Source organism: Daphnia pulicaria, chromosome 11, assembly GCF_021234035.1.
Source record: "Daphnia pulicaria isolate SC F1-1A chromosome 11, SC_F0-13Bv2, whole genome shotgun sequence".
In the NCBI taxonomy this organism is placed as follows: Eukaryota; Metazoa; Arthropoda; class Branchiopoda; order Diplostraca; family Daphniidae; genus Daphnia; species Daphnia pulicaria.
The window spans coordinates 2649478-2673153 of NC_060923.1; the positions used below are offsets into that span (position 1 = coordinate 2649478).

The 23676-nt window shown below is 43.0% G+C and overlaps 7 protein-coding genes and 1 non-coding gene across 18 annotated transcripts; 4 read left to right on the forward strand and 4 right to left on the reverse strand.

Moving 5' to 3' along the window:
* Nucleotides 1-520: 520 nt before the first annotated feature.
* LOC124315530 (trypsin-like) lies at nt 521-2149 on the reverse strand. 2 transcript variants are annotated; one of them, XM_046781270.1, is made up of 7 exons: nt 2000-2149; nt 1827-1909; nt 1654-1757; nt 1461-1590; nt 1255-1402; nt 1019-1170; nt 521-932 (listed from the first exon to the last, which is right to left on the reverse strand). In XM_046781270.1, the coding sequence occupies exons 1-7, from the start codon at nt 2130-2132 to the stop codon at nt 834-836; spliced, it is 849 nt and encodes a 282-aa protein (XP_046637226.1). In that variant the 5' UTR covers nt 2133-2149; the 3' UTR covers nt 521-833. The 2 variants fall into 2 exon arrangements, with proteins under 2 accessions (XP_046637226.1, XP_046637227.1); XM_046781271.1 differs by having other exon boundaries at nt 878-951; nt 1029-1170.
* A 2415-nt stretch (nt 2150-4564) lies between these two features.
* On the forward strand, nt 4565-5599 carry LOC124316031 (ankyrin-1-like). The gene has a single exon (XM_046781769.1). It carries the CDS (start codon nt 4565-4567, stop codon nt 5597-5599), a length of 1035 nt encoding a protein of 344 aa, XP_046637725.1.
* LOC124315386 lies at nt 4910-7560 on the forward strand. Of its 4 annotated transcripts, XM_046781036.1 has the most exons (6): nt 4910-5752; nt 5819-6391; nt 6456-6926; nt 7000-7059; nt 7118-7210; nt 7288-7560. In XM_046781036.1, exons 2-6 carry the CDS (start codon nt 5957-5959, stop codon nt 7375-7377), a joined length of 1149 nt encoding a protein of 382 aa, XP_046636992.1. In that variant the 5' UTR covers nt 4910-5752; nt 5819-5956; the 3' UTR covers nt 7378-7560. The 4 variants fall into 4 exon arrangements, with proteins under 4 accessions (XP_046636992.1, XP_046636991.1, XP_046636994.1 ...); XM_046781035.1 differs by having other exon boundaries at nt 5742-6391; XM_046781038.1 differs by having other exon boundaries at nt 5742-6391; nt 7330-7560.
* Nucleotides 7561-7943: 383 nt separating this feature from the next.
* Nucleotides 7944-8038, reverse strand: Trnat-cgu. The gene is made up of 2 exons: nt 8003-8038; nt 7944-7979 (listed from the first exon to the last, which is right to left on the reverse strand). It is a non-coding gene; the product is annotated as a tRNA-Thr (tRNA).
* A 2301-nt stretch (nt 8039-10339) lies between these two features.
* LOC124315124 (endosome/lysosome-associated apoptosis and autophagy regulator family member 2-like) lies at nt 10340-16955 on the forward strand. 4 transcript variants are annotated; one of them, XM_046780556.1, is made up of 18 exons: nt 10340-10456; nt 11089-11215; nt 11522-11787; nt 12486-12643; nt 12853-12917; nt 12994-13058; nt 13145-13352; nt 13432-13579; nt 13651-14070; nt 14150-14468; nt 14550-14749; nt 14840-15348; nt 15413-15557; nt 15632-15834; nt 15919-16104; nt 16175-16307; nt 16365-16685; nt 16745-16955. In XM_046780556.1, the coding sequence occupies exons 3-18, from the start codon at nt 11745-11747 to the stop codon at nt 16796-16798; spliced, it is 3177 nt and encodes a 1058-aa protein (XP_046636512.1). In that variant the 5' UTR covers nt 10340-10456; nt 11089-11215; nt 11522-11744; the 3' UTR covers nt 16799-16955. The 4 variants fall into 4 exon arrangements, with proteins under 4 accessions (XP_046636512.1, XP_046636514.1, XP_046636515.1 ...); XM_046780559.1 differs by having other exon boundaries at nt 10342-10456; nt 11522-11791; XM_046780558.1 differs by lacking the exon at nt 11522-11787 and having other exon boundaries at nt 10341-10456.
* Nucleotides 16834-19148, reverse strand: LOC124315329 (WASH complex subunit 1-like). 4 transcript variants are annotated; one of them, XM_046780944.1, is made up of 6 exons: nt 18684-19148; nt 18532-18615; nt 17807-18451; nt 17279-17748; nt 17144-17233; nt 16834-17064 (listed from the first exon to the last, which is right to left on the reverse strand). In XM_046780944.1, the coding sequence occupies exons 3-6, from the start codon at nt 18432-18434 to the stop codon at nt 16939-16941; spliced, it is 1314 nt and encodes a 437-aa protein (XP_046636900.1). In that variant the 5' UTR covers nt 18435-18451; nt 18532-18615; nt 18684-19148; the 3' UTR covers nt 16834-16938. The 4 variants fall into 4 exon arrangements, with proteins under 4 accessions (XP_046636900.1, XP_046636898.1, XP_046636899.1 ...); XM_046780942.1 differs by having other exon boundaries at nt 17144-17748; XM_046780943.1 differs by having other exon boundaries at nt 17144-17748; nt 17807-18470.
* A 113-nt stretch (nt 19149-19261) lies between these two features.
* LOC124315205 (transketolase-like) lies at nt 19262-21974 on the forward strand. The gene is made up of 7 exons (XM_046780716.1): nt 19262-19403; nt 19602-19711; nt 19784-20119; nt 20182-20416; nt 20477-20872; nt 20938-21202; nt 21262-21974. The coding sequence occupies exons 2-7, from the start codon at nt 19611-19613 to the stop codon at nt 21804-21806; spliced, it is 1878 nt and encodes a 625-aa protein (XP_046636672.1). The 5' UTR covers nt 19262-19403; nt 19602-19610; the 3' UTR covers nt 21807-21974.
* LOC124315625 (THO complex subunit 7 homolog) lies at nt 21822-22871 on the reverse strand. The gene is made up of 3 exons (XM_046781413.1): nt 22717-22871; nt 22535-22655; nt 21822-22463 (listed from the first exon to the last, which is right to left on the reverse strand). The coding sequence occupies exons 1-3, from the start codon at nt 22724-22726 to the stop codon at nt 22037-22039; spliced, it is 558 nt and encodes a 185-aa protein (XP_046637369.1). The 5' UTR covers nt 22727-22871; the 3' UTR covers nt 21822-22036.
* Between the last annotated feature and the right edge of the window lie 805 nt (nt 22872-23676).

The following is a 23676-nucleotide window of genomic DNA, read 5'->3' on the forward strand; positions in this document are numbered from 1 at the left end:
TCTATTCCGCTACAAATATCGGATTGACAGAGGAGTAGGAAAAAAGGGAGTCGGGCCATTAAATCTAACGAATGTCAAATAATCCCGCAGGATTTTAGCCATTTGAGCCGAACCTAAATCCTTTTGGCTATTTCAACGATCGATAATAGTTTCGTCGTCCCTTTTAGAGAATTGACGTCATCCACAGCAGGTGGAACAACAACAACGTTTATATATAGTGCCAGCTGCTGCTGGTTTGATCAGCCGGAATGTTTCATTGTCCGTGCGTGTAAATGGGCAGCAGCAGATATTTGATGGTCGGTAAAGTTTCATTCGTGCGTGCGCCGTTACATCCAAAAAAAGAAACAATAAATCCAGCCCAGTAGCAAGAGCTCCTTAGCATAAAAAGACATAATCCTGCAGGATCATTCTTTTATTTATTTTGAATTGTTAGTCTAGCAAGTCGTGGGGTGAGGGGGGATATTCCGCAATGCGGATTCAAATTTAGTTATGGCGACAAAGTTCATTTTTCATAAAAATGTTTCCAGCTTTTTATCCCGTTTTATTCTTACAGGTATTATAGATTTGTCTGACAGACAGTTTGAATTTATTTTTCCCAAGAAATGTGCGTGGATCCGGAATAAGGCCTATCGTTTTTATTTCTTTTGGGGGGTTCAGTTCATGTTAGCTGCGATCCATCCGTTGTTGACGAAACTCTGAACTCGGGTGAAGACGGAGCCTTGGGCGCATCTCGTCGCACGGATCGACACGCTGCGAAAAACTTCGACCCAATATTTACGGCGATTGATGACCACCGATGTGCTGTCACCGTTACCCGTAGAGAAACTGACAATTCATCCGGCCTGGTACCCGTAAATTTTGTCCCAATTAAACTGGGCAGTGCCTGGGATATTTTCGTATTTCTGCCACAGCAACGGACCACCGCTGTCACCCTGGACGAAAAATTAACCGGAAAAGAAACAACTAAAAATCAAGAAACCAAAAAGGGGTCGATAGAAATGATTGATGACTTCTATACCGTGCAAATTTGGGTGTCTGACGGAACGGTGCAGAGTTGAATGTCGTGATTGTAATTAGTTGCCCATTGAGCCTGACATTCCGACCGGGACAGAACCTTCAATTTCGTTTGCTTAAAGTTGGGCGAGAAATTGGGCGATCCTGGACTCTCAGCTGATGATGATCACAACATATGATGTCATGTTTATTTTATACGAGCTGGAATATGTTATGTCATGGAAAATTATAGTAGTATACCGTCGGTTGTTTTACCCCATCCGAGGGCCAATGTTTGAATCCAACTCAAATCGTCGTCGTCTCCCAGGCGGATTTTGTCCAGTTTGGACATTTCCACACTTGAGAGTGGAGGATTCAATTTCAAAATGGCAATGTCATAGCCTTTTCCCTGTACTTAATTAAAAAAAAGATCATTTAAAATTAAAATAATAATTTAAAGATTATACGGGAGCTTTGTAATTATATTGAGGATGGATCCTGAAATCGCTTTTGTAGACGATCCGTTTGATGGCAGTCGAATCCATCGGTTCCACCGTGTAGACATTAAAGTAGACTTGCTCTTTATCATCCGCCACCCTGATGTAGTTAAAACAATTGTAAATCATTCACATTTAAAATTAGGGAATCAATAAAATTTACCCCGTGTCGGGATCCATGAGGCAATGGGCCGCTGTGAGAACGTGCCGGTCGCTAATCAAAGTCCCGCCACAGCCAACATATTGATCATTGAATACAACGTAAGCCTGTCGCCAATAATAAAATACAAATGTGAATGAAATAGAATTGTATTTTGGTCTAAAAATTAAAGTGACCATGTATTTGTGTTCTCCGATCCTGACCAGTTGGCCACCAATAATTTTGTCGACGTCGTCGCTGCTGCTGTCACTTGTCGAACCTTTTCCAAATTGATTTCAAAAAGTAAAATTCAATTTCAAATCGACAAATTTGATTTAAAAACAAATTGGCACAATAAAAACGTCCGTACCGGAATGCTGGATGGAATGAGCATCAACTCGATGTGTTAAAAGTCTGGCCGACATGAGCATCAGGAAACAAACGGCAACATTGTAGTAATAGTACATCATCTTTGAGGCTGGACCGGCTGCTGCTGTTGTCATCAACCGTCGTCGGCTACCAACTGACAACGTCCAACACAATTACCCGTCCAATTATATGGAAACCCAGTGCCGGTCGTCGTCCGGTTTGTCCATTTGCCAGTCAGGGGGAATCTGCCACCTGGAGTAAACATCATCAACCCACGCACGCACGTGTGTTCACAGTGAAATAGCAACTGTGCTTCTATTTGAGCAGTTGATCCAAACTCTTAATCGAAATTCTACGGAAATATTTGTCGTGAAAATGTCGACGAGGTTGCAATCCGCCATTAATTGTCTGCCACACAGAGAGAACATTCCTAATAGTTTTCCTCTTTCTTCTATTCCGTCCGAGTTGTATTATCCCGGCGTCTGAGAAATATAAATAATCAAGTCTGTCGTGTGACAGTTTAGCTCTCTGACGTAATAGTCTGCCGATTATTATGTAATGTGGACGACGTTTTATTTCTAATAGCAGTTGCCTAAATAACTTCTCTCTACAATAATTGTACGACGACAATGTTCGACATTCGTATGAGCCCAAAAAAGGCTTCCGCCGAAGAAACTGTATAGCCCCTTTTCGGGATAAAATAGAAATGCCATTCCATTGTGTCGACTCGTTCGCTATTGTACTATACGCCATAGCCTCTATTATTATTTCCACTTGACAACCAGAAGTTTGTTTTTCTCATCAAAGGTCAGACACACTCCGCAGCAGCAGCACAGCACAGCACAAGGCTGTCCTGTTATAAGATTTTTGACTCGAGCAGCATCAGCATAAGATCATAAAGTTGTTACATCTTTTTAAAAAGCACTTTGGAATGAAATAAAAGAATAAATGGATTCGCTCTCCATTATTCGCGCGACTGCTACATACTGGTGTAATATAGAGCTCGATTGCTCAACTCGATTTCTCCCTATAGGTGTCTGAGTCTGAGGTTTTCAAAAGAATTCAAATTTCTCTGATTCATAAAGTGAATTAAAAGCTCGAGCTGTGTAGCTGTGTGCTGCAATTTTGATTATTAGATCTCGGTTGCCGTTGTGCTCCGAATCCTCCATTATTGTGCAGCACAGCAGCACCTATACGTATACAAGTTGCAATGTTCCATATCTTAATAATCAAATCTTTGATTCTTTGGACGCGGAATTGCTGCTGTCCATAACTTTGCCATGATCCATTTTAATACAAGACAAGAATTACAAATAAGCGCACACCAAAGTTATGTACACCCCCTCCCCCTTTGTTTTGGGTGGGGTGAAGTAAACAAGATTAAATCATTTATAGCCGGGACGTCAGGAATATCTGATGAACCCCTTTCAGGTGCTGTGAATTGCTGGTATTGCCGCATAGAATCGTCACAAATGTTTACAACAACTGGATTACGGGAGCAGCAGTCTCAGCCGAGTTTTTGGCAGTTTCCTACATGAATAATACAAATTATCCGATAATCGATAAATGCTCATTGACTGTACATATTCATTCGTGATATATCTCCAATCAAGAGTTGAAAATCCCCTTCTTCTTTATAGATATTAAAAAAAAGAAATGTTCTTCTCGGCTGGGAATTTCATTATTTTATTACATTTACAGCAATTTAAAAAAAAAGATGAGAAATAATTTTTGGCCCTTTTTCTATATATCCATAGATAGTGTAGAAGCCCTGGGGGGGTGAGCAGTGTACAATCAATGTCATCCATCTTTCTTCGTTTATTGATCGGATTTGACACCAACGCGCTCTCCTCGGCGTGAGTGAGTCTCGTAGTAGGCATGTGAAACTGTTATTTCCATCTTTTAGATATTTTCTTCATCTTCTTTCCACCCCTTTTTGCCTTGGGCGCGACACTTTTAATCAAATGTGTCGAGACGCTCACGGCGTTTGACACGAACGAAATTTAAAAATAAAAAAACGACGGGCGGGAATTTTCTTATTTTTGAAATGATTTTTTTATTATTTGGGGAATAAAAAGAGCAGACGGCAGGTGCTGTTCTCTATTTGAATTGGAACAAGAGAGGCGAACAAAAAGTCTCTCATGTGTCTGATATGCATACATATTTTGATGGATGCATCTGATTCGACGGCTTATTCCGCCGGTTTTCACGTCGGGGATTTCTCAGTCGGTTGTAGTTCACCCCCCGTGCCTATTATAATAAAAACAAGTTGAACATTGTGTAGTTCCAATAAGTTTTCATGAGCAACTAATAATAAAATTTGATCAAAACAAAAGGGTTCAATGTATCGACATGAAAAAGCTCAGCGAATTCAAGTAGAGCGACATGGTAACTTATTGACGAAGGTTATTATTATACGAGTTATTATAGGGGGGCCCATCCCTATAAATAGTTGCACTGCGTAATGAGAGCCGTAACCCGAGATGCATATGAAATAAAAAACAAGGGGAAGGAAAGACAAAGTAGCTATGCTAGAAGAAATAATAAAAAGATAGTAGACAGATCAATGGCGCGATCAATTCACTACGCGGCCAAAAACCAATCGGCAGTAGCCGCAGAAATGATGAAAATTCTCCTGGACAAAGGCTGCGATCCTAATGCGACAAGTACTTTGGGTGTCACTCCTGTTCACATGGCAGCCGAGAATAAAGCGACGTCGGGGTTGAGCATTTTGAAACTGTTATACGAAAATGGCGCCAATTTGAACGTGGCTGATGACGGGGGAACCACCGCTGTCCATCTTGCAGCTCAGAATCCTTCGTGGTGGAAAGCAGACATTCTTCGGTTCCTACTCGACCACGGCGGAAATCCCAACGCTGTGACCAACTATCGACATGCTGCTGATTTAGGCTGTCGGCGAGATGAACTGAAATTGCCACCCGTTGCTGGTAAAAGAAAAAGGACGCCTGTTCATTATGCAGCCGAAAACGATTGGCCCGCAATTTCTAAACTGAAAGTCCTGAACCTTCTTCTCGAAAGAGGAGGAGATCCCAACCTGGAAGACGAACGGAAGAGAACGCCGGTCCATTTTGCCGTTCAAAATCCAATCAACGGATATAGGATTGTAAAAGTACTTTTGAGAAACCGAGGAAATCCTAACGCCGTTGACGACCAGATGATGACACCCGTCCATTTTGCAGCCATGGCAGCTCATACCCACAAGAGAGTCGACAGGATGAAACTGCTCCTGCAATATGGCGGAGATCCGAACGCGGTTGATTCTTCCGGGCGCACCCCTGTCCACTATGCGGCCATGAGTGAATCGAACGATGCGCCGCAAATGATTGAATTACTTTTAGCGAATAAAGGAAATCCGAACGCCGTTGAAAATTCAAGACTCACCCCAGTTCACTGCTGTTTAATCAAGAATCCATCGGCAAGGGTGGCCGAGAAAATACTGGAATTATTGTTGAAACACGGAGGCGATCCTGAGGCTCCTGACAATGAAGGAAAAACGCCAATTGATTTATTAGCAGCCAAAGGACAATCGGCAGAAATGCAAAACATGTGGAATATTCTCAAACTAAACCAACGACACTAATGGCGTCTCAATTGCAGATGTTTCCCCTGGCAAGTCTAGTTCAACACCTTAATAGTTTAAAACAAAGTTTGATATCACCACATTCATTCTCCGACAGTAACACCAACCAAACGTCATTTCTAATGCGCAATTTCTGAGCGATTCGACCACAAGGTAATTGACTACAACTATGATATTTACTTTAGACCAGCACCTCATTCAGTTAAAACGTTTTGATAGGTGTGGCCGTCTCTGTCAACATCATCAATTAAATGCGTCCATGTCTAGCTGTTACTTTCTTAATTGTTTTCATCCGCATGTGAGCTGCGAGCCGCATTTCTTCCGCTTCAGTCATTTTCCATCATCCGACTCAGTCTGATGATGTCGAGCGACATGAGTTTCCAGCGGAGCCTCCAGCCCATGTTGGTCTGGATGCGTTTCATCGGAGTTTTCTTAGAGTCACCCGGAACAAGTCCAGCAGCGGAAGCAGCGTCTCCCTGGATTCGCATCGGAATTACCTGCTACGGTTTTCTATTCTTTTTCGGCAACGTCTTTTTCAACGGATTGAACATCACCGAGTTCTTTGCTTTCTTCGAAATCACCTCAACCGCTTCGCTCTGGACGATGGCCATCAGCATACTCAACATGGCCGCAACGACAATCTGTTGCCAATTGAGTTTAATGTCCAGCGCTGCTACCAAGTGGCCAAATTTAATGCAAATGCTCTGTCAAATGAAAAGCCAAGGATTTTTTGAGACCAGAGACTATCAGAATTTTCGTCGCATTTTCCTTGGAGGACTCACTTTTATCATGGTAACACTTACATTTCTCAAATTTGTTTCCGAGTTTTACAAAGATAATGTTTCCGGACCCTTAGGTCTTTGCGGTTACCACTGGAACTGGGTTGATTGCCCCATATTTGACACTTGACTGGGAAGGTCTGAAAGCCTCGTTTCCGAGATTCTGTTTATTATTCGTCTTTAGTGGTGGCGCTCTGTTTTCCAGCCTTGGATGGATGGCGTCCAACATGCTGGACATTCTGGCCCGGCAAGTTCATCAAACCACCAGCGAGAAGACAGAATTAAACTGGACCCAAAGGATTGACACCTGGAGACGCCAGTATCACCTGATTTCGCAGTTTGTTGACGAGATCAGCCATTGCTACGGACCTCTAGTCTTGACGCTCATTACGTCTGGCTTCGTCGTGATGATCGACCTTTCTTACAACATTATGCAATATGTCATCGACAATTGCCACGACTGCATTGTGAACCACATTCTGCTTTTTATCACTCAATTTTCATTTTTTCTCGTCTTGATCTACGTGCCGCATCGCATACGGGAATCGGTATGAACTATCATTTTAAAAAAGGAATTATTGCTTGACTACAAACTATTTTTATGAATTGTATTATAAAAAGGCAATCACGTTTAGTAAGCAATTGCAGTGCATTGAACAAGGCCCCGAAAAAGATGACAAGGTAAGACAATCATTTTTTTAAACATTTCTAATCGTTTTAAATGTTTCTTCCGCCACAGCAGATTGATATCTTTGCCTTGAGCGTGTTGAATTCGCTACCCAAAATCACGGCGATCGGCGTTTTCGATGTTGATCTTCACCTCGTACCGACAGTATAAAGCGCTTAATTAATATTTCTACAATTTTGTACTTGTAGTAATTTTTTTTCGTTTAAATTTAATTTCATCAGCTGATTGGGACAACGCTGACTTATTTGATTATTCTTGGTCAGTTCCAGTTTACCAAAACTGGAGAGTGTCACTCATCTGGTCAGGTGTAGCAATAAGGTCAACCAATATCCACTAATTGCTAAAAGCAATTATATGAAATCAACTTCTCCATTTTTGTTTGCATTCGGCTAAACATTGTTATCGTTGATAAGAGCAACTCGAAATCTACACAATCTACAAACCAATACAACACTATGTATGTATACTATACAATACTATACACAAATACAAATCTACAACTCGAATTCATTTGAAAACAAATACATTTTCTTACAACTTTCTGTAGCGTTGGTTGGATGTAAACTGTATCGATTCTCAACGAGTCTTTTTAAAACAGTCTAATAATAACAATAAAGCTCATTATATGCCGTCAAGATCCAAGTTAATTAGAACAGGATTACATACCGACACCCGCGGAGGCTGCGCAATGTTATAAAGGATTTGGCTGGACGGATTGAACCATTGTTATTCCATTCGCTTTGTGCTAGTTCCAGTTGATCGTTTTCACGTGGATTCCTAATCTCTTGACCAATCTGTTGGTGGTAATTATTTGCCATTAACAGAATCAATTCATTTCTATTTGAATCGTTTAGCTATTGATAGACATTATCCATTTTGCCTCCTGAGAGAATTGAACTCCCGACCTCTGGTTACCTCCCGTTACATTCGAATCGATACGAGACCAGCGCTATACCACTTAGCTAAGAAGGCTTGAAAAATATCGATAATCTAAAAATAGTACACCATTTTTCTATTTAAATAAAGCGTTCGCTACGGTATTTGGTGTATATATTTGTGTTGTTGCCAGGGTTTAGTAGTAGTGGGTGAGATGAGAGTGTGGGCGGCGGTGACGACAATCGCAACGAGTGGGAATCACCGCATCCATCCAGCGTGAAAAAACGGGCAGGATCCCACCGCGTTCGGGTGAATTCGATCAACCGAATAGACGACGTCTGTTTACATCTCCCCCATAGCAGCGATCCAAGAAGATGGGCCTTTTTCCTTCTAGTGCATGGGCCAGAGGGGCGTTGTCCAGTTGAACAAGTTTCCCATTAGAGTGACGTCACAAACTTTACGCAAATAACGGAGGGGGGCGTTGCCCGCCGCCAGCCCTTGAAACGCTCGGCAGAGGCTTTTAGACAACCGGTGGTGTTGGTGTTGGTGCTGCACATCATCTTTAATCTCGTTATATGCATCAAAGATGAAGCATTTCGCCACCACCCAGCTGTTTCTTTTTATTATTCTATGGCAGCAGCAATCGAGTTTCATCTCCCCAGAGTTTAACTTTACTTCAAAGTTGTTCATAAGGTAGGAATATAGCATATTTTTATAACATATCTCTCTACGTATTTTCTTTTGATCCATTTCCCGGTATCGACGTCGGCGGCATTCCGATTTTCCAGCATCCAGCATCCAGCAGCGGAGGCATAATGCACATGCTTTCAATTTTTGGGGTGCTGTGGCATTGTTTGTTTAGTCAATGCAAAACATTTCAACAATAGGATAGGGTGGGTGGGGCCGGAATGACAGTTGCGCCAGAGCAAACAAGCCACTCGGCAGAAAATATCTATATTTTTTCTTGTTGAATGTCTTGTCCTACGCCCATCGATTTTCAAAGCAAATATTCTCAAGTTATCCATGCGAAAATTCTAAACATTTCAAATTTTACCATACACTACCGTCTGCTATAATAGAAGGTAGGATTTTTGAAAATCATTATGGATTTCTCAGATTTATCTTAAACGACTAATTAAAACGGAAATGAGTTGTAATATTCCGGTCGTCATTGCTGCATTTGCTCGTACATCATCATCCATTCGGCAATGTGGTCGTTGTTGTTATAGTCTTGGTTGTTGTTGTTGTTGTTATCGTAGTTGGTTCTGATTGGTGGGCCACGATTCGGTTTGATTTCGGGCGCTATTACGTACGATTTCCCTCTGTTGGAATGTGACAGGCCATCAGGATTCGGCATTCGTCCATTTTTCCGTTGCGTCGAGTCTGATAAATGGAAATCATTGCGGCAACGCAGACGACAATAACCAGAATTGCAATCCCGCAAATCCAGCCGCTCGCTGACACTTTCTCGTGAAACTTGAGAGCCATGAATAAATCGATATTGCTGTACAAGAATATAGAAAGTGATGAATTCGGTTGTTGTTAAAACGACCACCGCTTTATATCGGATGCTGGGGCGAGTGGACGAGCGGGCAAGTCCATTTCACCGCCGATAATCTTAGAAATGGCGGGGAAATAATATTCGTCCGACTCGCGTTATTAAAGTTGTGAAATGGAGCAATTTACATTTTTAAAAGAATATTATTCACGCTGGATGAAACGACTCGATTGATAACGTGTGTCATAATTTGGTTAAAATCCTCCCTAGCGAGTCGTGACATTCGTTCAGATTGATTCGTTCGTCTTCCAGGATATTTTTAGTTGCGGGAAACGCTTTGATGGCGTCAGCAGCAGCACGGCACGACGTCATTTATGAACCAAGTCAAACAGGGACACATCTATCTTTTCTTTGCTCTCGTCTGACGGTTTGATTGCATTAAAAGATCTTCTGCCTGTTTGATTTCTTTCTCGCTTCCACTTTACAACATCACTCAGACTTGTCTCGTTTAAGCTCTTCATTTTCGGGTTCTTCTTCTTGTATTTATTTGTCCCAGGAATCGTTCGAGCGCATTCAGACTCACTCTGCCGACCCGCCGACCAACAGAGAAACACTTTCGCTCTATGAGAAGGTCTTTTTATACGAAACTGTGATTCAAAATGAATATAACAAGACGATCCTGATTGTTTACATGATTATGTGATGGGAAATGAAGTGCCTAGCCTTTCAGGCAGGTGTTGCCTATACCTGTAAAAAGCATTCGAAACTTCATAATCAGTTTCTCCAGCATGTAAATTAATTTCCCTATTCACCATTACTCCATTAGCATTAAAGTTAAATCTATTGGGAAGCATTTCATTGTATTTTGAATATTTTTGTTTAGGAACGGCGACGACATCTATCTGTCGACAAATTGACTGCGAGGACATTTTCAGATCCCACATGGTGGGCGGGAAACTGGTCGAGATTTCTAGCCCTAGTCAAAAAGTTGCAGTTTCTTCATCTTATTCTGTTTTGTATGTATGAATTCATATTAAAATGTTAGTATTGATTTGTAAAAAAAATGTCCAGTGGGGTGTACAAAAAGCACGGATAAAAATATGTTCCAAATCGTGGGTTTCAACACCATTATTGTGAGACTCTAACGATGATGCACGATGACAAGAGATCTATAGAAAATCAATAGTGTGTATCGTTGCTCCGTGACGTAAGCCCAACTAAAAAATGTACAAGGTTATTGTGTGTCTTATGAAATATGATGTCATCATCATTTCTCATATAGGCAGCTAGTGCTGGACACTTTGAATTGCTCGGTCCCAGAGGATGTGTAATAATAGTGTCCACACTGTTATTTAACTTCATTCTGCTAGTCCCAGTATAGTTGCAACTTGCAATATCTGCTGTAACATGTGTAAGGGTCATATTTCAAATAAAGGATTTCCCAGAAAATATCATGTTAATCTGCCAAAATACCGTGCAGCCTGAAATTGTGCCAGAATGTATAGCTGCCCTTGAAACAAGTCTCCCTTGTTTTCAGCAACAAAACCAAGCAACATTGGTTCTTGTTGCAGCTCGTGAAATGTAAATGCTGGATCAGTGGATCTAGTTGGGATTCACGAATAATGATCTGCTTCATTTGCATGTGCAGGGGACTAGAGTACAATTTGTCTGGTGATGTTGATGACATTTTCCTCATCAGCCCCAGACACTAATATGCCATCCCCCAGCTCTGCCAGCCTTCATCATCAGCAGCAGGGAACTCATCAGTATGAATTGTAAGTATATTGTAATCCAATCAATATATAAACTCGATAGAGAAAAAAAAGTAAGGCTGTGCTAGATGAAAAGACCCATCAAGAACAAAATGAGATTTTTAAAGGATAACAAAAAAAAAACATTAGCTTTTGATTCTGCGATCGGGGCTTTTAATCTCCGGCTGGAAAATGACGTTTCTTCCGTGCTGCTGCTGCTTCATTGTTAATAAGGATCAAGATCCATCAGCCTTTTTTTAAAAGAAGAGAAGAATCCAGCCGTTGCCGGGTAACGACATAAAAGATTTCTTCATGTGCAGCTTTTTCTAGTTCACTTTTCCAGAATATACTATCAATTTGACTAGGATAACCATCAAAGGCACAACTCGTAGCGATTTATACGGATTCTTTTGATGTGTGGCTCTTATTGTCGGGTCCATGAACGATTGAAGAGGCCCCTAGAGATGAGATGAGAGTCTTGAACCACCTGATGCCCGCCCGCATTTCACCGGAATAAAGAGCTGCTCTTTTTTGTTGATCCATCACAAATTCGATGCCTCCTTTCTTCACCTCTTCTCCGCTACCCTTGCCAACATGTGGGTATGTATCAAAGTAAATTCAATTGATGTAGTGACGTGAATCGCTGTCTTGGCCTTAATCGTCTAATTGAGTTAGGGTGAGCACTGTGTTGTCGGCCTGGTCCAAATCCCCTGATTTTATTGCGGTGCATCACACATCGTCCAGGCCCTTTTCGACAGACCCACTCTGTGCATGATCCCCCTCTCACTCGATACTCTGTCGCAGCAATTCAACGTAATGAATCAAGAGGCGCCTGTCGAGTAAATGGTTTTTAATCAGCATTACGTGCCGTTTGCCGTGTTTGCCGTTGTGCTGGATGTGGGGGGGGGGGGATCCCGGTGGAGGATGGCAGCAGCCTGGATAGTAAATTTATATCGAAATTGCAGCGGAGGAAAAGAAGGGAGGGGATGTGACGTCATCGATCGAAAGGAAGCGAGGAGGGGAGAGAGAAAAAAAGGAAAATCCATGATGGTGGTTGCGCGCGTCGCAGATCGATAAAGTTTTTGAGGACGAAACCCGCCCGTTTCCTTTGCCCGTCTCTCATCCAGTACTACCTCCAGTCGCACTAGGTCTCGGACCGCACAAACTTGTTGACCCTGTTTTTTTCAACTCTCCAAACATTTTCCATCTCTCTCTCTCTCTCACAAAGTTCTCATCTGTCCAAGTTTAATGGTGTTTTAAATTGAATTGATACAGCCGATCCATTCTTTCACAGTCGTGTTCCATCAATTACGTCCATCCCAATTGTGGAGACTGGCCGGTAAAGGCCAAACGACAACGCGAAAAACAACCATGGTCGGCCACTATTCACTGCTGCTGCTACTCCTAGTCTGTATTGGCGCCGATGCCGATAACCTGCCCACTTGCCAACCCGTAAGTAATGGTTATTATTATTATTTTCCAATTGTTATCAGTTGTTCGTCCTATGGTCCAGTTGTGCAATTTGGCATTGACTGCCTTTTCACTGGAAATTCGTTCTAGCCTAAATAACAATATTTCATCCATTTCTGTTTCGACCTTCTCCTTATTTTTCTCGACAATTTCCGTCTGCATCCGGTCTGATAACTGTGACCACACGACAGCGGGATTTCCATTACGAGTTGACTGAATGCGATCCGACAGCGACGGGTGGCAGATGGAGAGTGTCGTATGTATTATATAGAAAAAAAAATTGGTTCTCTTTCAGGTATATTTTATTATTTCTATTCTTATCTATTTGATAGCGTTCCTAAAGCCGGAGTCTGCACTGGCGGAGCACCCAACGCGCCAGTCCGACTTCAAGATTGTTGTAAATCTTTATCCTTCCATATTATTATTCCCCCTCTTATTTTTCTGTTGAGACTTAAAAAACTTTTTTCAAACTTTATTTTACAGCCCTGACTTGTAAATCTGGCGAGTACTTTGATCTGGAGCTGCTGCAATGTCACGAGTGCCCGCCCGGAACTTATTCTCTCGGCGGAATGGTACGTCATGAAATTTGGGACCAGCTACCGGATGGTTTTTCCGTTTTGGTGGAACCACTCACGTCGCGCTCCTCCTTTTCCATGCTGGAGCGCGAAAGATCCTACACCAATTGTTCCAAGTAAGAAACAAAAAGGGAAAAACCAAATTCCCACTGGGGTGTTTATAAAACAAGGATTGACTCGGGAAATGTATTCCAGATCCGAATGGCAGACTCGCGGTGACTACATCGCCTTCCCAGGGGGTTCCTGCGTGGCTACGCTCGTCTACACTGTCCGCTTAATCCAACCGGGAGCCCTGCACTACACGTATCAATATCCCGACGACGATACAATTTTCGAATTCCAGGTAGATCCATTAAGAGGAATTGAATTATTGATTTGGTTTCGGGGGATTTTGAACTATTTGATTTTGAACAGGCGCAGAACGAGTTGTGCCAGAGCGTGTCAAGTGGCGGCGACGAAATTCGCTGGCCAACCGTCACTGAAGAGGGTAAATGGCGGACGAGCAAGTCTGTTCAACTTCCGGCCGGATTGAACGTACTCCAGTGGAAAGCCATGGGCATTACCGGTCGCCATCAGACGAAACCGCTACTTATCAAGTCGATCGAAGTCAGCGGAGTGGCTGACCCGGCCGTCTCGACGGGCTGCACGCCTTGTCGCAACGGAACTCACGCGCCCGCCCCTAGATCCCGTCAGTGCCAAGATTGTCCTGCCGACTCGTACTCCGGCAGAGGGGCCACTCAGTGCATCCGTTGCGACGCTAAGACTTCGTTCGCCTCGCCGGGCAGTGGAAGATGTCACAAGCGACCTCCGTGCACTCAAAACGATTATTTCGAAGTACTACAATTCCATCACTTTTCCTATTCCGGCAGGATCAATACCGTTTTTTTCTTTTTCTTCTTAAAATTCCTTCCAGGTCCATTCGGCTTGTGATGAAAGAAACAATACGCTGGTGACGTACCAGTGGGTGGAGCCGCGTACCTGTCGCGATGACCTTCCGTCTTCGGCCAAATTGCCGTCGGGCGCTGAGCGTCGAAAATGTCCGCCGTGCAATCCAGGGATGCAGATGGATTACACGACGGGTACCTGTCGTTTCTGCCCACCGGGAAGCATTTCAGATGGAATCCGCCCCTGTCGAGCCTGTCCCCCATCGACGGCCCCCAATACGGGGCTTCAATTCATCTGGTGGAGCGCTCTTCCGGGTCTCATGTCTTCACGTTGCATGAGTCTAGAAGGTTTGCTCAAGTATTTTTATTAATCCGTTGGATTGTTTTTAATTGATTTCTCCTCTCCTTTTTAAATTAAACATGAATTAGGTTACACAGGGACGGGGTGCACAACAGCCGCCGCCTGGCTGACGTCCGGCGACCACCTAAGAACCGGACACGGCCATGCACCGGATTCGTATCTCATCTTGTCGTTGAAGATTGAGAAGGGATTCCGAGCCGGTCGTGGAACTGTTTCATTCACATTCCAGCTCGACTGTGAAGGAGATTGCCAATTTGTCTTCATGCAGGTGAATTCACTTACAAATCCCCACCCCACTATGAGACAACAATAGACTAATGAAATGTGTTCCCGGTAAAACCCCCTCCCACCCGAGTAGAGTTCTCCCACCAAAGGTATTTCGGTGATCCAGACGTGGAGTGGTCGTGTGCCCAAGCAGCACTTTAGTTACTCGATCCCTCAAAACGGATCGTACACTTTCAACTGGGCATTCCAGAAACAGGCTTGGTCAGAGGATGTCGGAGCCATGTTGCCATACAGCGCCACCGGTGTGCAGAGACTGAGACTATTTGACACGGATAGTGCCAGGATCGATCAAGTCAACGTGACCAATACCATCGAAGGGGGTGCTTCCGTCTGTCTACCTTGTGCCCAGGGAGCCGATGCATCCGGCTGCATCCCTTGCCCACCGGGTCACTACACAGAAGCTGCCTCGACTCATTGTAAGCCATGCCCGGCCAATACGGTCGTCCTGGATCCTGGAGCCGTCGGCAAGTCCGCCTGCATCAACTGCGGCCCTGGACTCATCAGCACCGACAGCAAGACGTGCACGACCGATTGCACGCCGACCATCAACGGAACTCGCTACGACTTGCGTAAAATTGGAAGGTAACGCTCATTCCACTTTTCTTTCGATACTTTTTCTCTCAATTCATTTTTCCCCATTGAGCAGCAAGTTTCACGAAGTGCGAGGCAGTTTACTTTTCACCGCCAGCGGCATGCAGTACTTTCACGTGTTTAACATCAGTCTGTGCGGTCGTGAGCCGGTCAATTGTGCCAACAATATCACATTCCAGGCCGAGGGCGAGCCGAAATCAGTTGAGTTTCTCTCTTTTTTAAATTTATTGCCAGTTTTTTTTTTTTTTAAATTTTGCTTTCGAATCGATTGCAGGTGAAAGCGTTGATTTGCCGGACGACACTGATACCTTCGCAGAGTGTGGATGCTTCCGGCGGAAGCAGTCCCCTTTCGACACAATCAGTGACGTTAGGAGACCACCTGCTTGGAATAACAAACGAAGCCCAGTTTGGGGAAACTCGGGTCCTTGACGAATTCTACAACCCAAAGGACTTGCACGTCTTTTTCGGCACCCCGACGTAACAATAAATTCTTGTCGCGTCATTCTTCCCCTAAATTTGATTTCACCCCTCGGTTGTTTTTTATTGGATTTTTCCTTGCAGGGCGACCAAATCGTGTCCGAAAGGAAGAACAACGACAGTCACCCTACGTTGCGATGCCGATCAACCGGGAGCTGGCCAAGTGACTTTACCGTCGCGCTGTCCGGACGGCACATGCGACGGATGTCACTTTCATTTCCTCTGGTCGTCCAGTACCGTCTGTCCCATTTGTGGCGCTCAGGATATTAAGTTGGTCCACTGTTGTTTTCAAATTCAATTTCGAAATCCCTTGTGACGACGTCTGCCATTTTACCCTCAGGATCGTTAAGAGCGAGTGCGTCGCTGGAGAGCAGAATGTTCACTACTTGGCCCCCAAGCATTGCCTGATGGCCGACGATGTTCCCGGAACAAAGAAAGTTCCCTGTTCGACCGAAATTCCTTTTGTGTTGCAGGTAAATAAAAAAGAAAAAGGGAAAATAATTCTCTTTCATGATGATTATTATTTTTAGCTGATTATTATGGGTTGTGTGGGAACGGCCGTCCTCCTCTGCTTGACCGTGTTCATTTGCTGGAAACGCAACCGTCGACTCGAGTACAAATACAGTCGCCTAGCGCGACAGCGCTCCTCTACACCGAGCAACAGTAGCGGTGGCAACGATACGACCTCCAGTCTCAAAGACAATGGCAGCAACGAATGTGAAACGGAATTGGCGGCAGCCGAGAGCTGCGCTCTGGATGACGACGAAGATGAGGAGGACGAAGTATCGGTGACTGTTCCTATGAAAAGCTTTGGTCTAGTCAACAAAATACGTTCCATGACCGCTTACAAAGTAAGTTTTAACCTTTTCCCTTTTTTAATCAAATAACTGAATTTGTTTTCATGTTTTAGAGCGAATCTGGCAGTCCGTTTGAGACAATTCAATTGACGGAAGCACAATCTTAGAACGACGAAGAAAACGACAGGAAGAAAATTTGAGCTTGAAATTTGCGATTTTCTATATTTACTTATTCGTTCTTGTGTGTTGTTTCTGAGGCTCGCGATTGTATTTCTTTGTAATTTCAATCGACAAAAAAAAATATATATCATTTCCAATCTTCAACTTCATCTGAACTGGAGACGTTGGCGCCTGCTGGATGAGGAGGAGGTGGAATCATGGCGGAAATTCTTTCCATCGGGCCGGCAACCTCTTGATTCTGACCAGAAATTCCCTGTTCAACCAAATCGGGTAAAGTTTAATACTCATTTTCCTTTTCAAACGTAATGAAACACTCGAAAAAGATAAATGACCTTTCGCCTCATGGAAAGCTTGTTAAAGAGATCGGCCATCAAGTCGCCCGCCGGAGCTTGATGAGATGTTGAAGCCGAAGATTTACTACTGCCACTCTGTTGTTGCTCTTTAACCGCCTGCGTGTGCTTGACACGAGCAGAGGATTTTAGTTTATTCAATCCACCCGCTTCCCGAATGGCCGCCATCAGGTTAGAACGATCCAGCGGCGCAGCGCTGGGCTTGGTGCCCGGAGCTGGAATACTTGGTGATGCTTTCACGGCTGGCAATGTAGGCACAGGAGGAGGAGGTGGTGGTGGAGGTAAAGGAAGATTGACAGCAGGTGGTGGAGGGGGAGGAGGAGGAAGTGGAATTGTTGCTAAAGGTGGTGGGGGCGGAGGAGGTGTTGAGATGACTGGAGCAGGAATGAACGGCGGAGGTGGTGGTGGAACAGGGAAATGTTTAACAGTTTTGATGTTTTCAGTTAGTTGAGATAAATCGGGCAGGGCCGCTATCAGTGAAGGTGCGATCCCTGGGCCAACGTCTTCGTTGTAGGCCAAATCATCCGCAACACCTGGCAAGTCTGGAAGGGCCAAAGGAAGATCCAATTCCGGAACGTCTCCCAGTCCTGTAAAGGTATTAAGCATAATTTAAAAAGTTCAGTTAATGTAACGTTTAAAAATTACCGGGCATGTAGGAAAAATTTAGAGGATTGCTTCGTTCAAGTTGATCTCTTTGACTACTGATGGACCAAGGGGCTTCCCCGATTGAAGTGTCGGTAGAGATTTCGGAATCGTGTTTACGACGCAGAGTTGATTTAGAAGATTTATCTGAATTTGACTGTCTCTGGAAGGCAAGATCTTCTGTGTTGAAAATCAAAAGTTCTGATACAGAACTCGGAGGAGCAGGTGTTTGACGTCTTGCTCCATTTTGTTGATGTGTGGGATAGAAAACCATGTCTCCATCCACAATAGATTCTGAACCATCAAAGTCTATTTTAGTTCTGCTGAATTTCACGCTAGATTTATGGAAAATGCTTTTGCTGTTGGCCTGCAAATTCCCAGGAAATCTTGAACTTGAAAATATCTTGGTGGCCTTGCGGCTGCCTTTGAGTCCATCAATCTTGGACTGTGCAACTTCAACTCTCTTGTGAATGTTGCTGATTCTCGTTCGGCTTTCCTGAATTTGTTGTGTAACTCTGGCAAAAATATCACTAGACACTTGATCCAGAAACTCTAAGGTATCTGCCATCTGAATGATCATTTCATTTGGACGCAAATTGGACGACACCAAAGGTATTTCGTAAACCACCATTTTAATATAATGTTCTCCTATTAATGGTTTCAATTCCTGGATTAAAAGTCCTGTTATTTAATTATTTAATTTGGTAACATTGGGAGATTATACTCACATGAGTCACATTATTGTTGACAAATTATTACTTGATAAGCAGACGAAATAATAATCCGCCTCTCAAAATCCTGTGATGCCAAACCTGCAATTTGTGATTGATACTTTAATTGAGTTTATTAAAAACTCTAAATTATATGAAATTGAACTTACTATTGGTTTCGCTTCATAATTTAATGACGATATTCACATGATAAATAATTTGTTATCGAGACTGCGGCGGTGCGGCCACCGTACCTAATCGAAACTGGAAACCGAGAACGAAAACAAATAAAACCGCGACAAAACCTTGCCTTGCGGTCCGAAAGTTTTTTCCTATTCGGTTGAGAAATAAAATTAACTCGGTCGATAAAGACTTAACATTTCGTGTTTAAAAGAGAAAATAGACGCAGAAGGAACTTGTAACGGTGAAAGTAGAGCAAGAACAGAGGCTAATGCTCTTTTATTAGAATGTGGTCACGGACTACTTAATTCTCTCGTTCGTTGCCTCTTTACGCATTCGGAGAAACATTAAAATCAATTTAAATTACACTGCCAAAGTCAAAGAGTAGAAAGCAATTAACGATGGATCTCCAAATTTACGCGAATCCATTTCGATATCAGTACTCAATTAATTATTCGACAATAATATTCTATCTATAAAGCCATGTAACGGGATGAATTTTATAAATTTTGGGTTCTTCTTTGGCTTTATTAATGTGGTTCTTGAGGAAATTTGGAAACCGGTTGCGAAATGACGACGCCATTGTATCGATCAGCCGACGACGTCCCCTCCTCCAAAAAAGTTTTGCTCAGTTGCCCAAACAACAATTCTAACCATTCGCAGCCGCTGTTTCTTTGAGAGAAAGTCACACAAACTGAAAGCTCTTTTTGGTAAGTTAACTTATTCGCTCTCTTTCGTCTCGCGGTATCTCTGTTTAATTTCAAAATGTAGCGTTTGATCGATCAACCAAAATACGCCATGTACCAATATAGTTAAGAAACAAGACAAGACTAGGTCTCATTTTAATTTTGACACGAATGAAGTGCGGATCGCTTTTGAACTTTTTCGTTTCTTTCGCCACGTCCCAGTCTAACAACATGGCTGTTACTCTGGACGACAAGACCGTTGCTGAGCTACGTAACTTGGCCGACCGGCTTCGTATCGACTCCATTCGTGCTACTAATGCCAGCAAATCTGGGTAAGACACCTATGTACAAGTCATTTATGCAAATGCCATTCTAATGTGACATTCCTGTTTTATAATTTAAAGGCACCCAACGTCATGTGCTTCAATGGCTGAAATCATGTCTTGTCTCTTCTTCCGTGTCATGAAGTACAAACTGTCTGAGCCTAGAGACAAGTCATCAGATCGTTTCATACTGTCCAAGGGACATGCTGCTCCTATCCTCTATGCTGCCTGGGCTGAAGCTGGCCTCTTCCCTGTCGATGACATCATGAACTTGAGGAAGTTGGACAGCGATTTGGAGGGTCACCCTACTCCCCGTCTCAACTTTGTTGATGTTGCCACTGGATCCCTTGGACAAGGTCTGAGTGTTGCCTGTGGAATGGCCTATGTGGGAAAACACTTTGATAAGGCATCTTACAGGTATTAATATTTTTAAAAAGTCATGTTGACTCTGGTGATCCATTGTTATTTTTGTTTGACAGGACCTACTGTTTGATTGGTGATGGTGAAAGTGCTGAGGGATCCATTTGGGAGGCTCTGCACTTTGCTGGCCACTACCGCCTTGACAATTTGTGCGCAATTTTCGACATTAATCGTTTGGGCCAATCTGAGCCAACCTCTCTTCAGCACAACATGGAGGTCTACCGCAAAAGGCTGGAAGCTTTCGGTTTCCACGCTATCGTTGTCGACGGACACGATGTAGAAGAACTCTGCAAGGTATTATTCATATACATTCATGTACCCAGTAAAAAAATGTAAACAAAATGTTTCCTCAAGGCTTTCGATGAAGCGTCTGCTACCGTTGGCAAACCCACTGCCATCTTGGCCAAGACTTTCAAGGGTTACAAGTTCCCGACCATTTCGGATGAGCTTGATTGGCATGGAAAGCCTCTTGGTGCTAAGGCTGATGAAGTTATCCGAGCCATCGAACAACAGATGCAGCCCGGCACTGCCACTGGTGCCCCGAAAATTCTCGAGCCCCTCAATGACGCACCAGTGGTCGACATTGATGATCTCCGTCTTTCCACACCTCCTGCCTACAAAATGGGTGAAATGGTTGCGACTCGCTTCGCCTACGGAACTGCTTTGGCCAAGTTGGCAGAGCACAACTCCCGAGTCATTGCTTTGGATGGTGACACCAAGAATTCCACCTACTCTGACAGAATCAAGAAGGTAATTGATTTTATTGGTCATTGTATTCTAACGTTTTGTTAATTCTCAACTAACGCTATTATCAGGTGTCAGCCGAGCGTTACATCGAGTGTTTCATTGCCGAGCAGAACTTGGTTGGAGTAGCCATCGGAGCCGGATGCCGTAATCGCACCATCCCTTATGTCTCTACTTTCGCCGCTTTCTTCACCCGAGCTTTCGACCAGCTCCGCATGGGTGCCATCTCGCAGACCAACATTACCTGCGTCGGATCACACGCTGGAGTCTCCATCGGAGAAGATGGCCCATCTCAGATGGCACTTGAGGATTTGGCCATGTTCAGATCCATTCCAGGTGTGTTTAAAGTGACATCTTTTAGGGAAATGCTTAACTAAACGGATTATTATTTGTAGGCTCCACCGTGTTTTATCCCAGCGACGCCGTCAGCTGCGAGAGAGCCGCCGAACTTGCCGGAAAAACCAAAGGAATTTGCTTCATTCGTACATCTCGCCCCAACACAGCCGTTATTTACGAGAATGAACAAGTTTTCTCTGCTGGGAAGGGTCACGTTGTTCGTAGTCACGATCAAGACGATTTGGTTATCGTTGGCGCCGGCGTTACACTCCACGAAGCGCTGAAGGCGTCCGACATGCTGATGGAAGCCGGCATCAAGGCTGCTGTCATCGATCCATTTACCATCAAACCCATCGATCACGACTTGCTGTTGAAGGAAGCTACTCGTTGCAACGGCCGGGTTTTGACGGTTGAAGACCATTACCCAGAAGGTGGATTGGGTGAGGCTGTTGCTTCAACTCTAGCCGAACAACGAAATATTATCGTCAAGATTTTGGCAGTTCGCGAAGTTCCCCGCTCCGGTCCTCCAGAGGTTCTCCTAGAACATTTTGGAATCGGCGCCAAGGCTATTGCCGAAGCCGCGAAAAAACTTGTTGCGTTGTAAACGCTTTTTTAAGTCACTTATTCCTATACCCATTCCTTACCAGAGGTCTATGGATAGTTGAGAAGAACTGGTGGTGTTTTTTTGAAACATTCTTCTATGGCATTCCAAGTCGTATATGTATCGTTTGGATAGTTTATTCATACATAGATTTTTTGGTGTTTCAAATGATTTTTATTTGTTAGCATTATTATTCAAAAAATAGAAAAAAGGGATGCATACAAAATGAACAATTAGGATGCTTCATCATCGTTGAGAAGTTGCTGTAATCCTTGGATAGTTGAAATGAGTAAGTGGAATTGTTTGCGTCTTTGTTCTAATTTGGCTTCCAGTTTTTGACATTCACATTCTGAGGCTTCCAGTTCCTGTCGCAATAAGGATAACTTCTCTTGGTTGCTTTTTCGATCAGGCTGTGTTTGAATAATAGCAGCCAAAGCATCATATTCCATTTTATTCCTGCGAATCTGTCTTGCTTCTTGCAACTCCTTCTTGGTTGCTTCAATGTCTTTTTTAGCTGACACAATTCCTTCTTCAATCTGGTTGTAGAGGTCGTCATAGTGTTGCTGTTCTGCAGTGTTCATTTCACAGCACCTCAAGGATTTTGTGGCAGCAAATTCACATTGGGCAATCTGACCAATCATTCTAGCGTAGGATGCTTGTCTGTAAAATGAATAAAAATACTTCACATATGCAAGTATAGAAGAAATTTTATACAAAGATTAATTAATTACGTTTCTTCAACACTATCTGTAGAGTTGCACCAAGCTAGGAAACCTTTAAGCAATACATTAAGTCTTCTTTCATCACCAGTTCCTTCGCCATCAAACAACAGCCTCCTTCGGATGATCTCTTCTACATAACGAAGTACAAGATGAAAATTAACCGAAATAATTTTACTAACAAGTCAAATTACCATCTCCCATTTGTGGATAATGATTGGAGTAAAAATAAGACCAATAATTATTATACAATTTAACTGGTAAAGCTTTGAGAATATTGAGATGTCAAACCGGGCAGCTAACAGAATGTCGCTGAGCGGCTGAGGAAAGAACTGAAAATTGAAAAAATATTTTCGTCTGCCGTAAGCGTAGTTCGCTCGTCTTTTGTTTTGTTTTTTAAATCCGCCAGCAGACGACACGCCCCTCAAATGAAAGGAAGGAGACATGGCTTTTTTAAAAATCATCCGATTGATTACGTATCAATTTTGTTTAAGGTTAAACTTGCATGCCTGTATAAACATTAGCAAAACTGAAAGAGAGCTAGTCCAGCAGATCAGCAATATACTTGGGAAACCATTGAACGGTTTAGAATCAATCAGGTGATGTCAAGGAAAGAATCCAATGAAATGCTGGATCTGGAGTGTTGTTTTTCTCGTTTCTAGATTAACGTCAATCTTTCCTTTTTAATTAAACTGTTGCCCTACATTCTAGGAAAACCTGTTTTTATTATCCTGAAAATTGAGATTGGTGATCAAGATTGACAGATTCATTTTAAACAGGTGTGTAACTGACAGTGTAAAAAATAATTTTGGCTGCAAGATACTTACAAACAACATTTATTTGTAAGTATAAAAGGTGCATGTCAATTAATGGTTGCATTTGTCAAGATGCCAGATGGTTGATTGGTTGGTAATATAAAATAACTGAGTTGAGAGAGATTTGGTACCTCAATGGGGAATTTTCTCATATGTGTTTATCAGTTTATGTCATTATGATTATGTGCAGCTTGTTCTCATACTTGTTGTCCATGTGTTAAAATAGTAAAAAGATACTTGGCTTAAAGCAAAGTTTACTTTTGGTTTTTATTGCCGACTAACCAACTTATAAAGAAGTGAAATTTTCCATTAATGTAGAGTTCCGCAATGCATTTTTTG

Bases quoted from the DNA above. Each gene is read 5' to 3' on its own strand.
- LOC124315530 (XM_046781270.1), bottom strand. From the start codon at position 2,132: ATGACAACAGCAGCAGCCGGTCCAGCCTCAAAGATGATGTACTATTAC. The intron at 1,171-1,254 runs GTATACTACTAT...GATCATCATCAG, and splicing joins ATGGGGTAAAACAACCGACG to CTGAGAGTCCAGGATCGCCC. The intron at 933-1,018 runs GTATAGAAGTCA...TTTTTCGTCCAG, and splicing joins CAGACACCCAAATTTGCACG to GGTGACAGCGGTGGTCCGTT.
- LOC124315386 (XM_046781036.1), top strand. From the start codon at position 5,957: ATGATGTCGAGCGACATGAGTTTCCAGCGGAGCCTCCAGCCCATGTTG. The intron at 6,392-6,455 runs GTAACACTTACA...CCGGACCCTTAG, and splicing joins GAGGACTCACTTTTATCATG to GTCTTTGCGGTTACCACTGG. The intron at 7,211-7,287 runs GTATAAAGCGCT...TAATTTCATCAG, and splicing joins ATCTTCACCTCGTACCGACA to CTGATTGGGACAACGCTGAC.
- LOC124315205 (XM_046780716.1), top strand. From the start codon at position 19,611: ATGGCTGTTACTCTGGACGACAAGACCGTTGCTGAGCTACGTAACTTG. The intron at 19,712-19,783 runs GTAAGACACCTA...TATAATTTAAAG, and splicing joins ACTAATGCCAGCAAATCTGG to GCACCCAACGTCATGTGCTT. The intron at 20,873-20,937 runs GTAATTGATTTT...CGCTATTATCAG, and splicing joins ACTCTGACAGAATCAAGAAG to GTGTCAGCCGAGCGTTACAT.
- LOC124315124 (XM_046780556.1), top strand. From the start codon at position 11,745: ATGCCTCCTTTCTTCACCTCTTCTCCGCTACCCTTGCCAACAT. The intron at 15,835-15,918 runs GTAACAATAAAT...TTTTCCTTGCAG, and splicing joins GTCTTTTTCGGCACCCCGAC to GGCGACCAAATCGTGTCCGA. The intron at 16,308-16,364 runs GTAAATAAAAAA...TATTATTTTTAG, and splicing joins AAATTCCTTTTGTGTTGCAG to CTGATTATTATGGGTTGTGT.
- LOC124316031 (XM_046781769.1), top strand. From the start codon at position 4,565: ATGGCGCGATCAATTCACTACGCGGCCAAAAACCAATCGGCAGTAGCC.
- LOC124315329 (XM_046780942.1), bottom strand. From the start codon at position 18,434: ATGGTGGTTTACGAAATACCTTTGGTGTCGTCCAATTTGCGTCCAAAT. The intron at 17,749-17,806 runs GTAATTTTTAAA...ATACCTTTACAG, and splicing joins AAATTTTTCCTACATGCCCG to GACTGGGAGACGTTCCGGAA. The intron at 17,065-17,143 runs GTCATTTATCTT...TTGGTTGAACAG, and splicing joins AGCTTTCCATGAGGCGAAAG to GGAATTTCTGGTCAGAATCA.
- LOC124315625 (XM_046781413.1), bottom strand. The intron at 22,464-22,534 runs GTAATTAATTAA...TTCATTTTACAG, and splicing joins ACAGATAGTGTTGAAGAAAC to ACAAGCATCCTACGCTAGAA.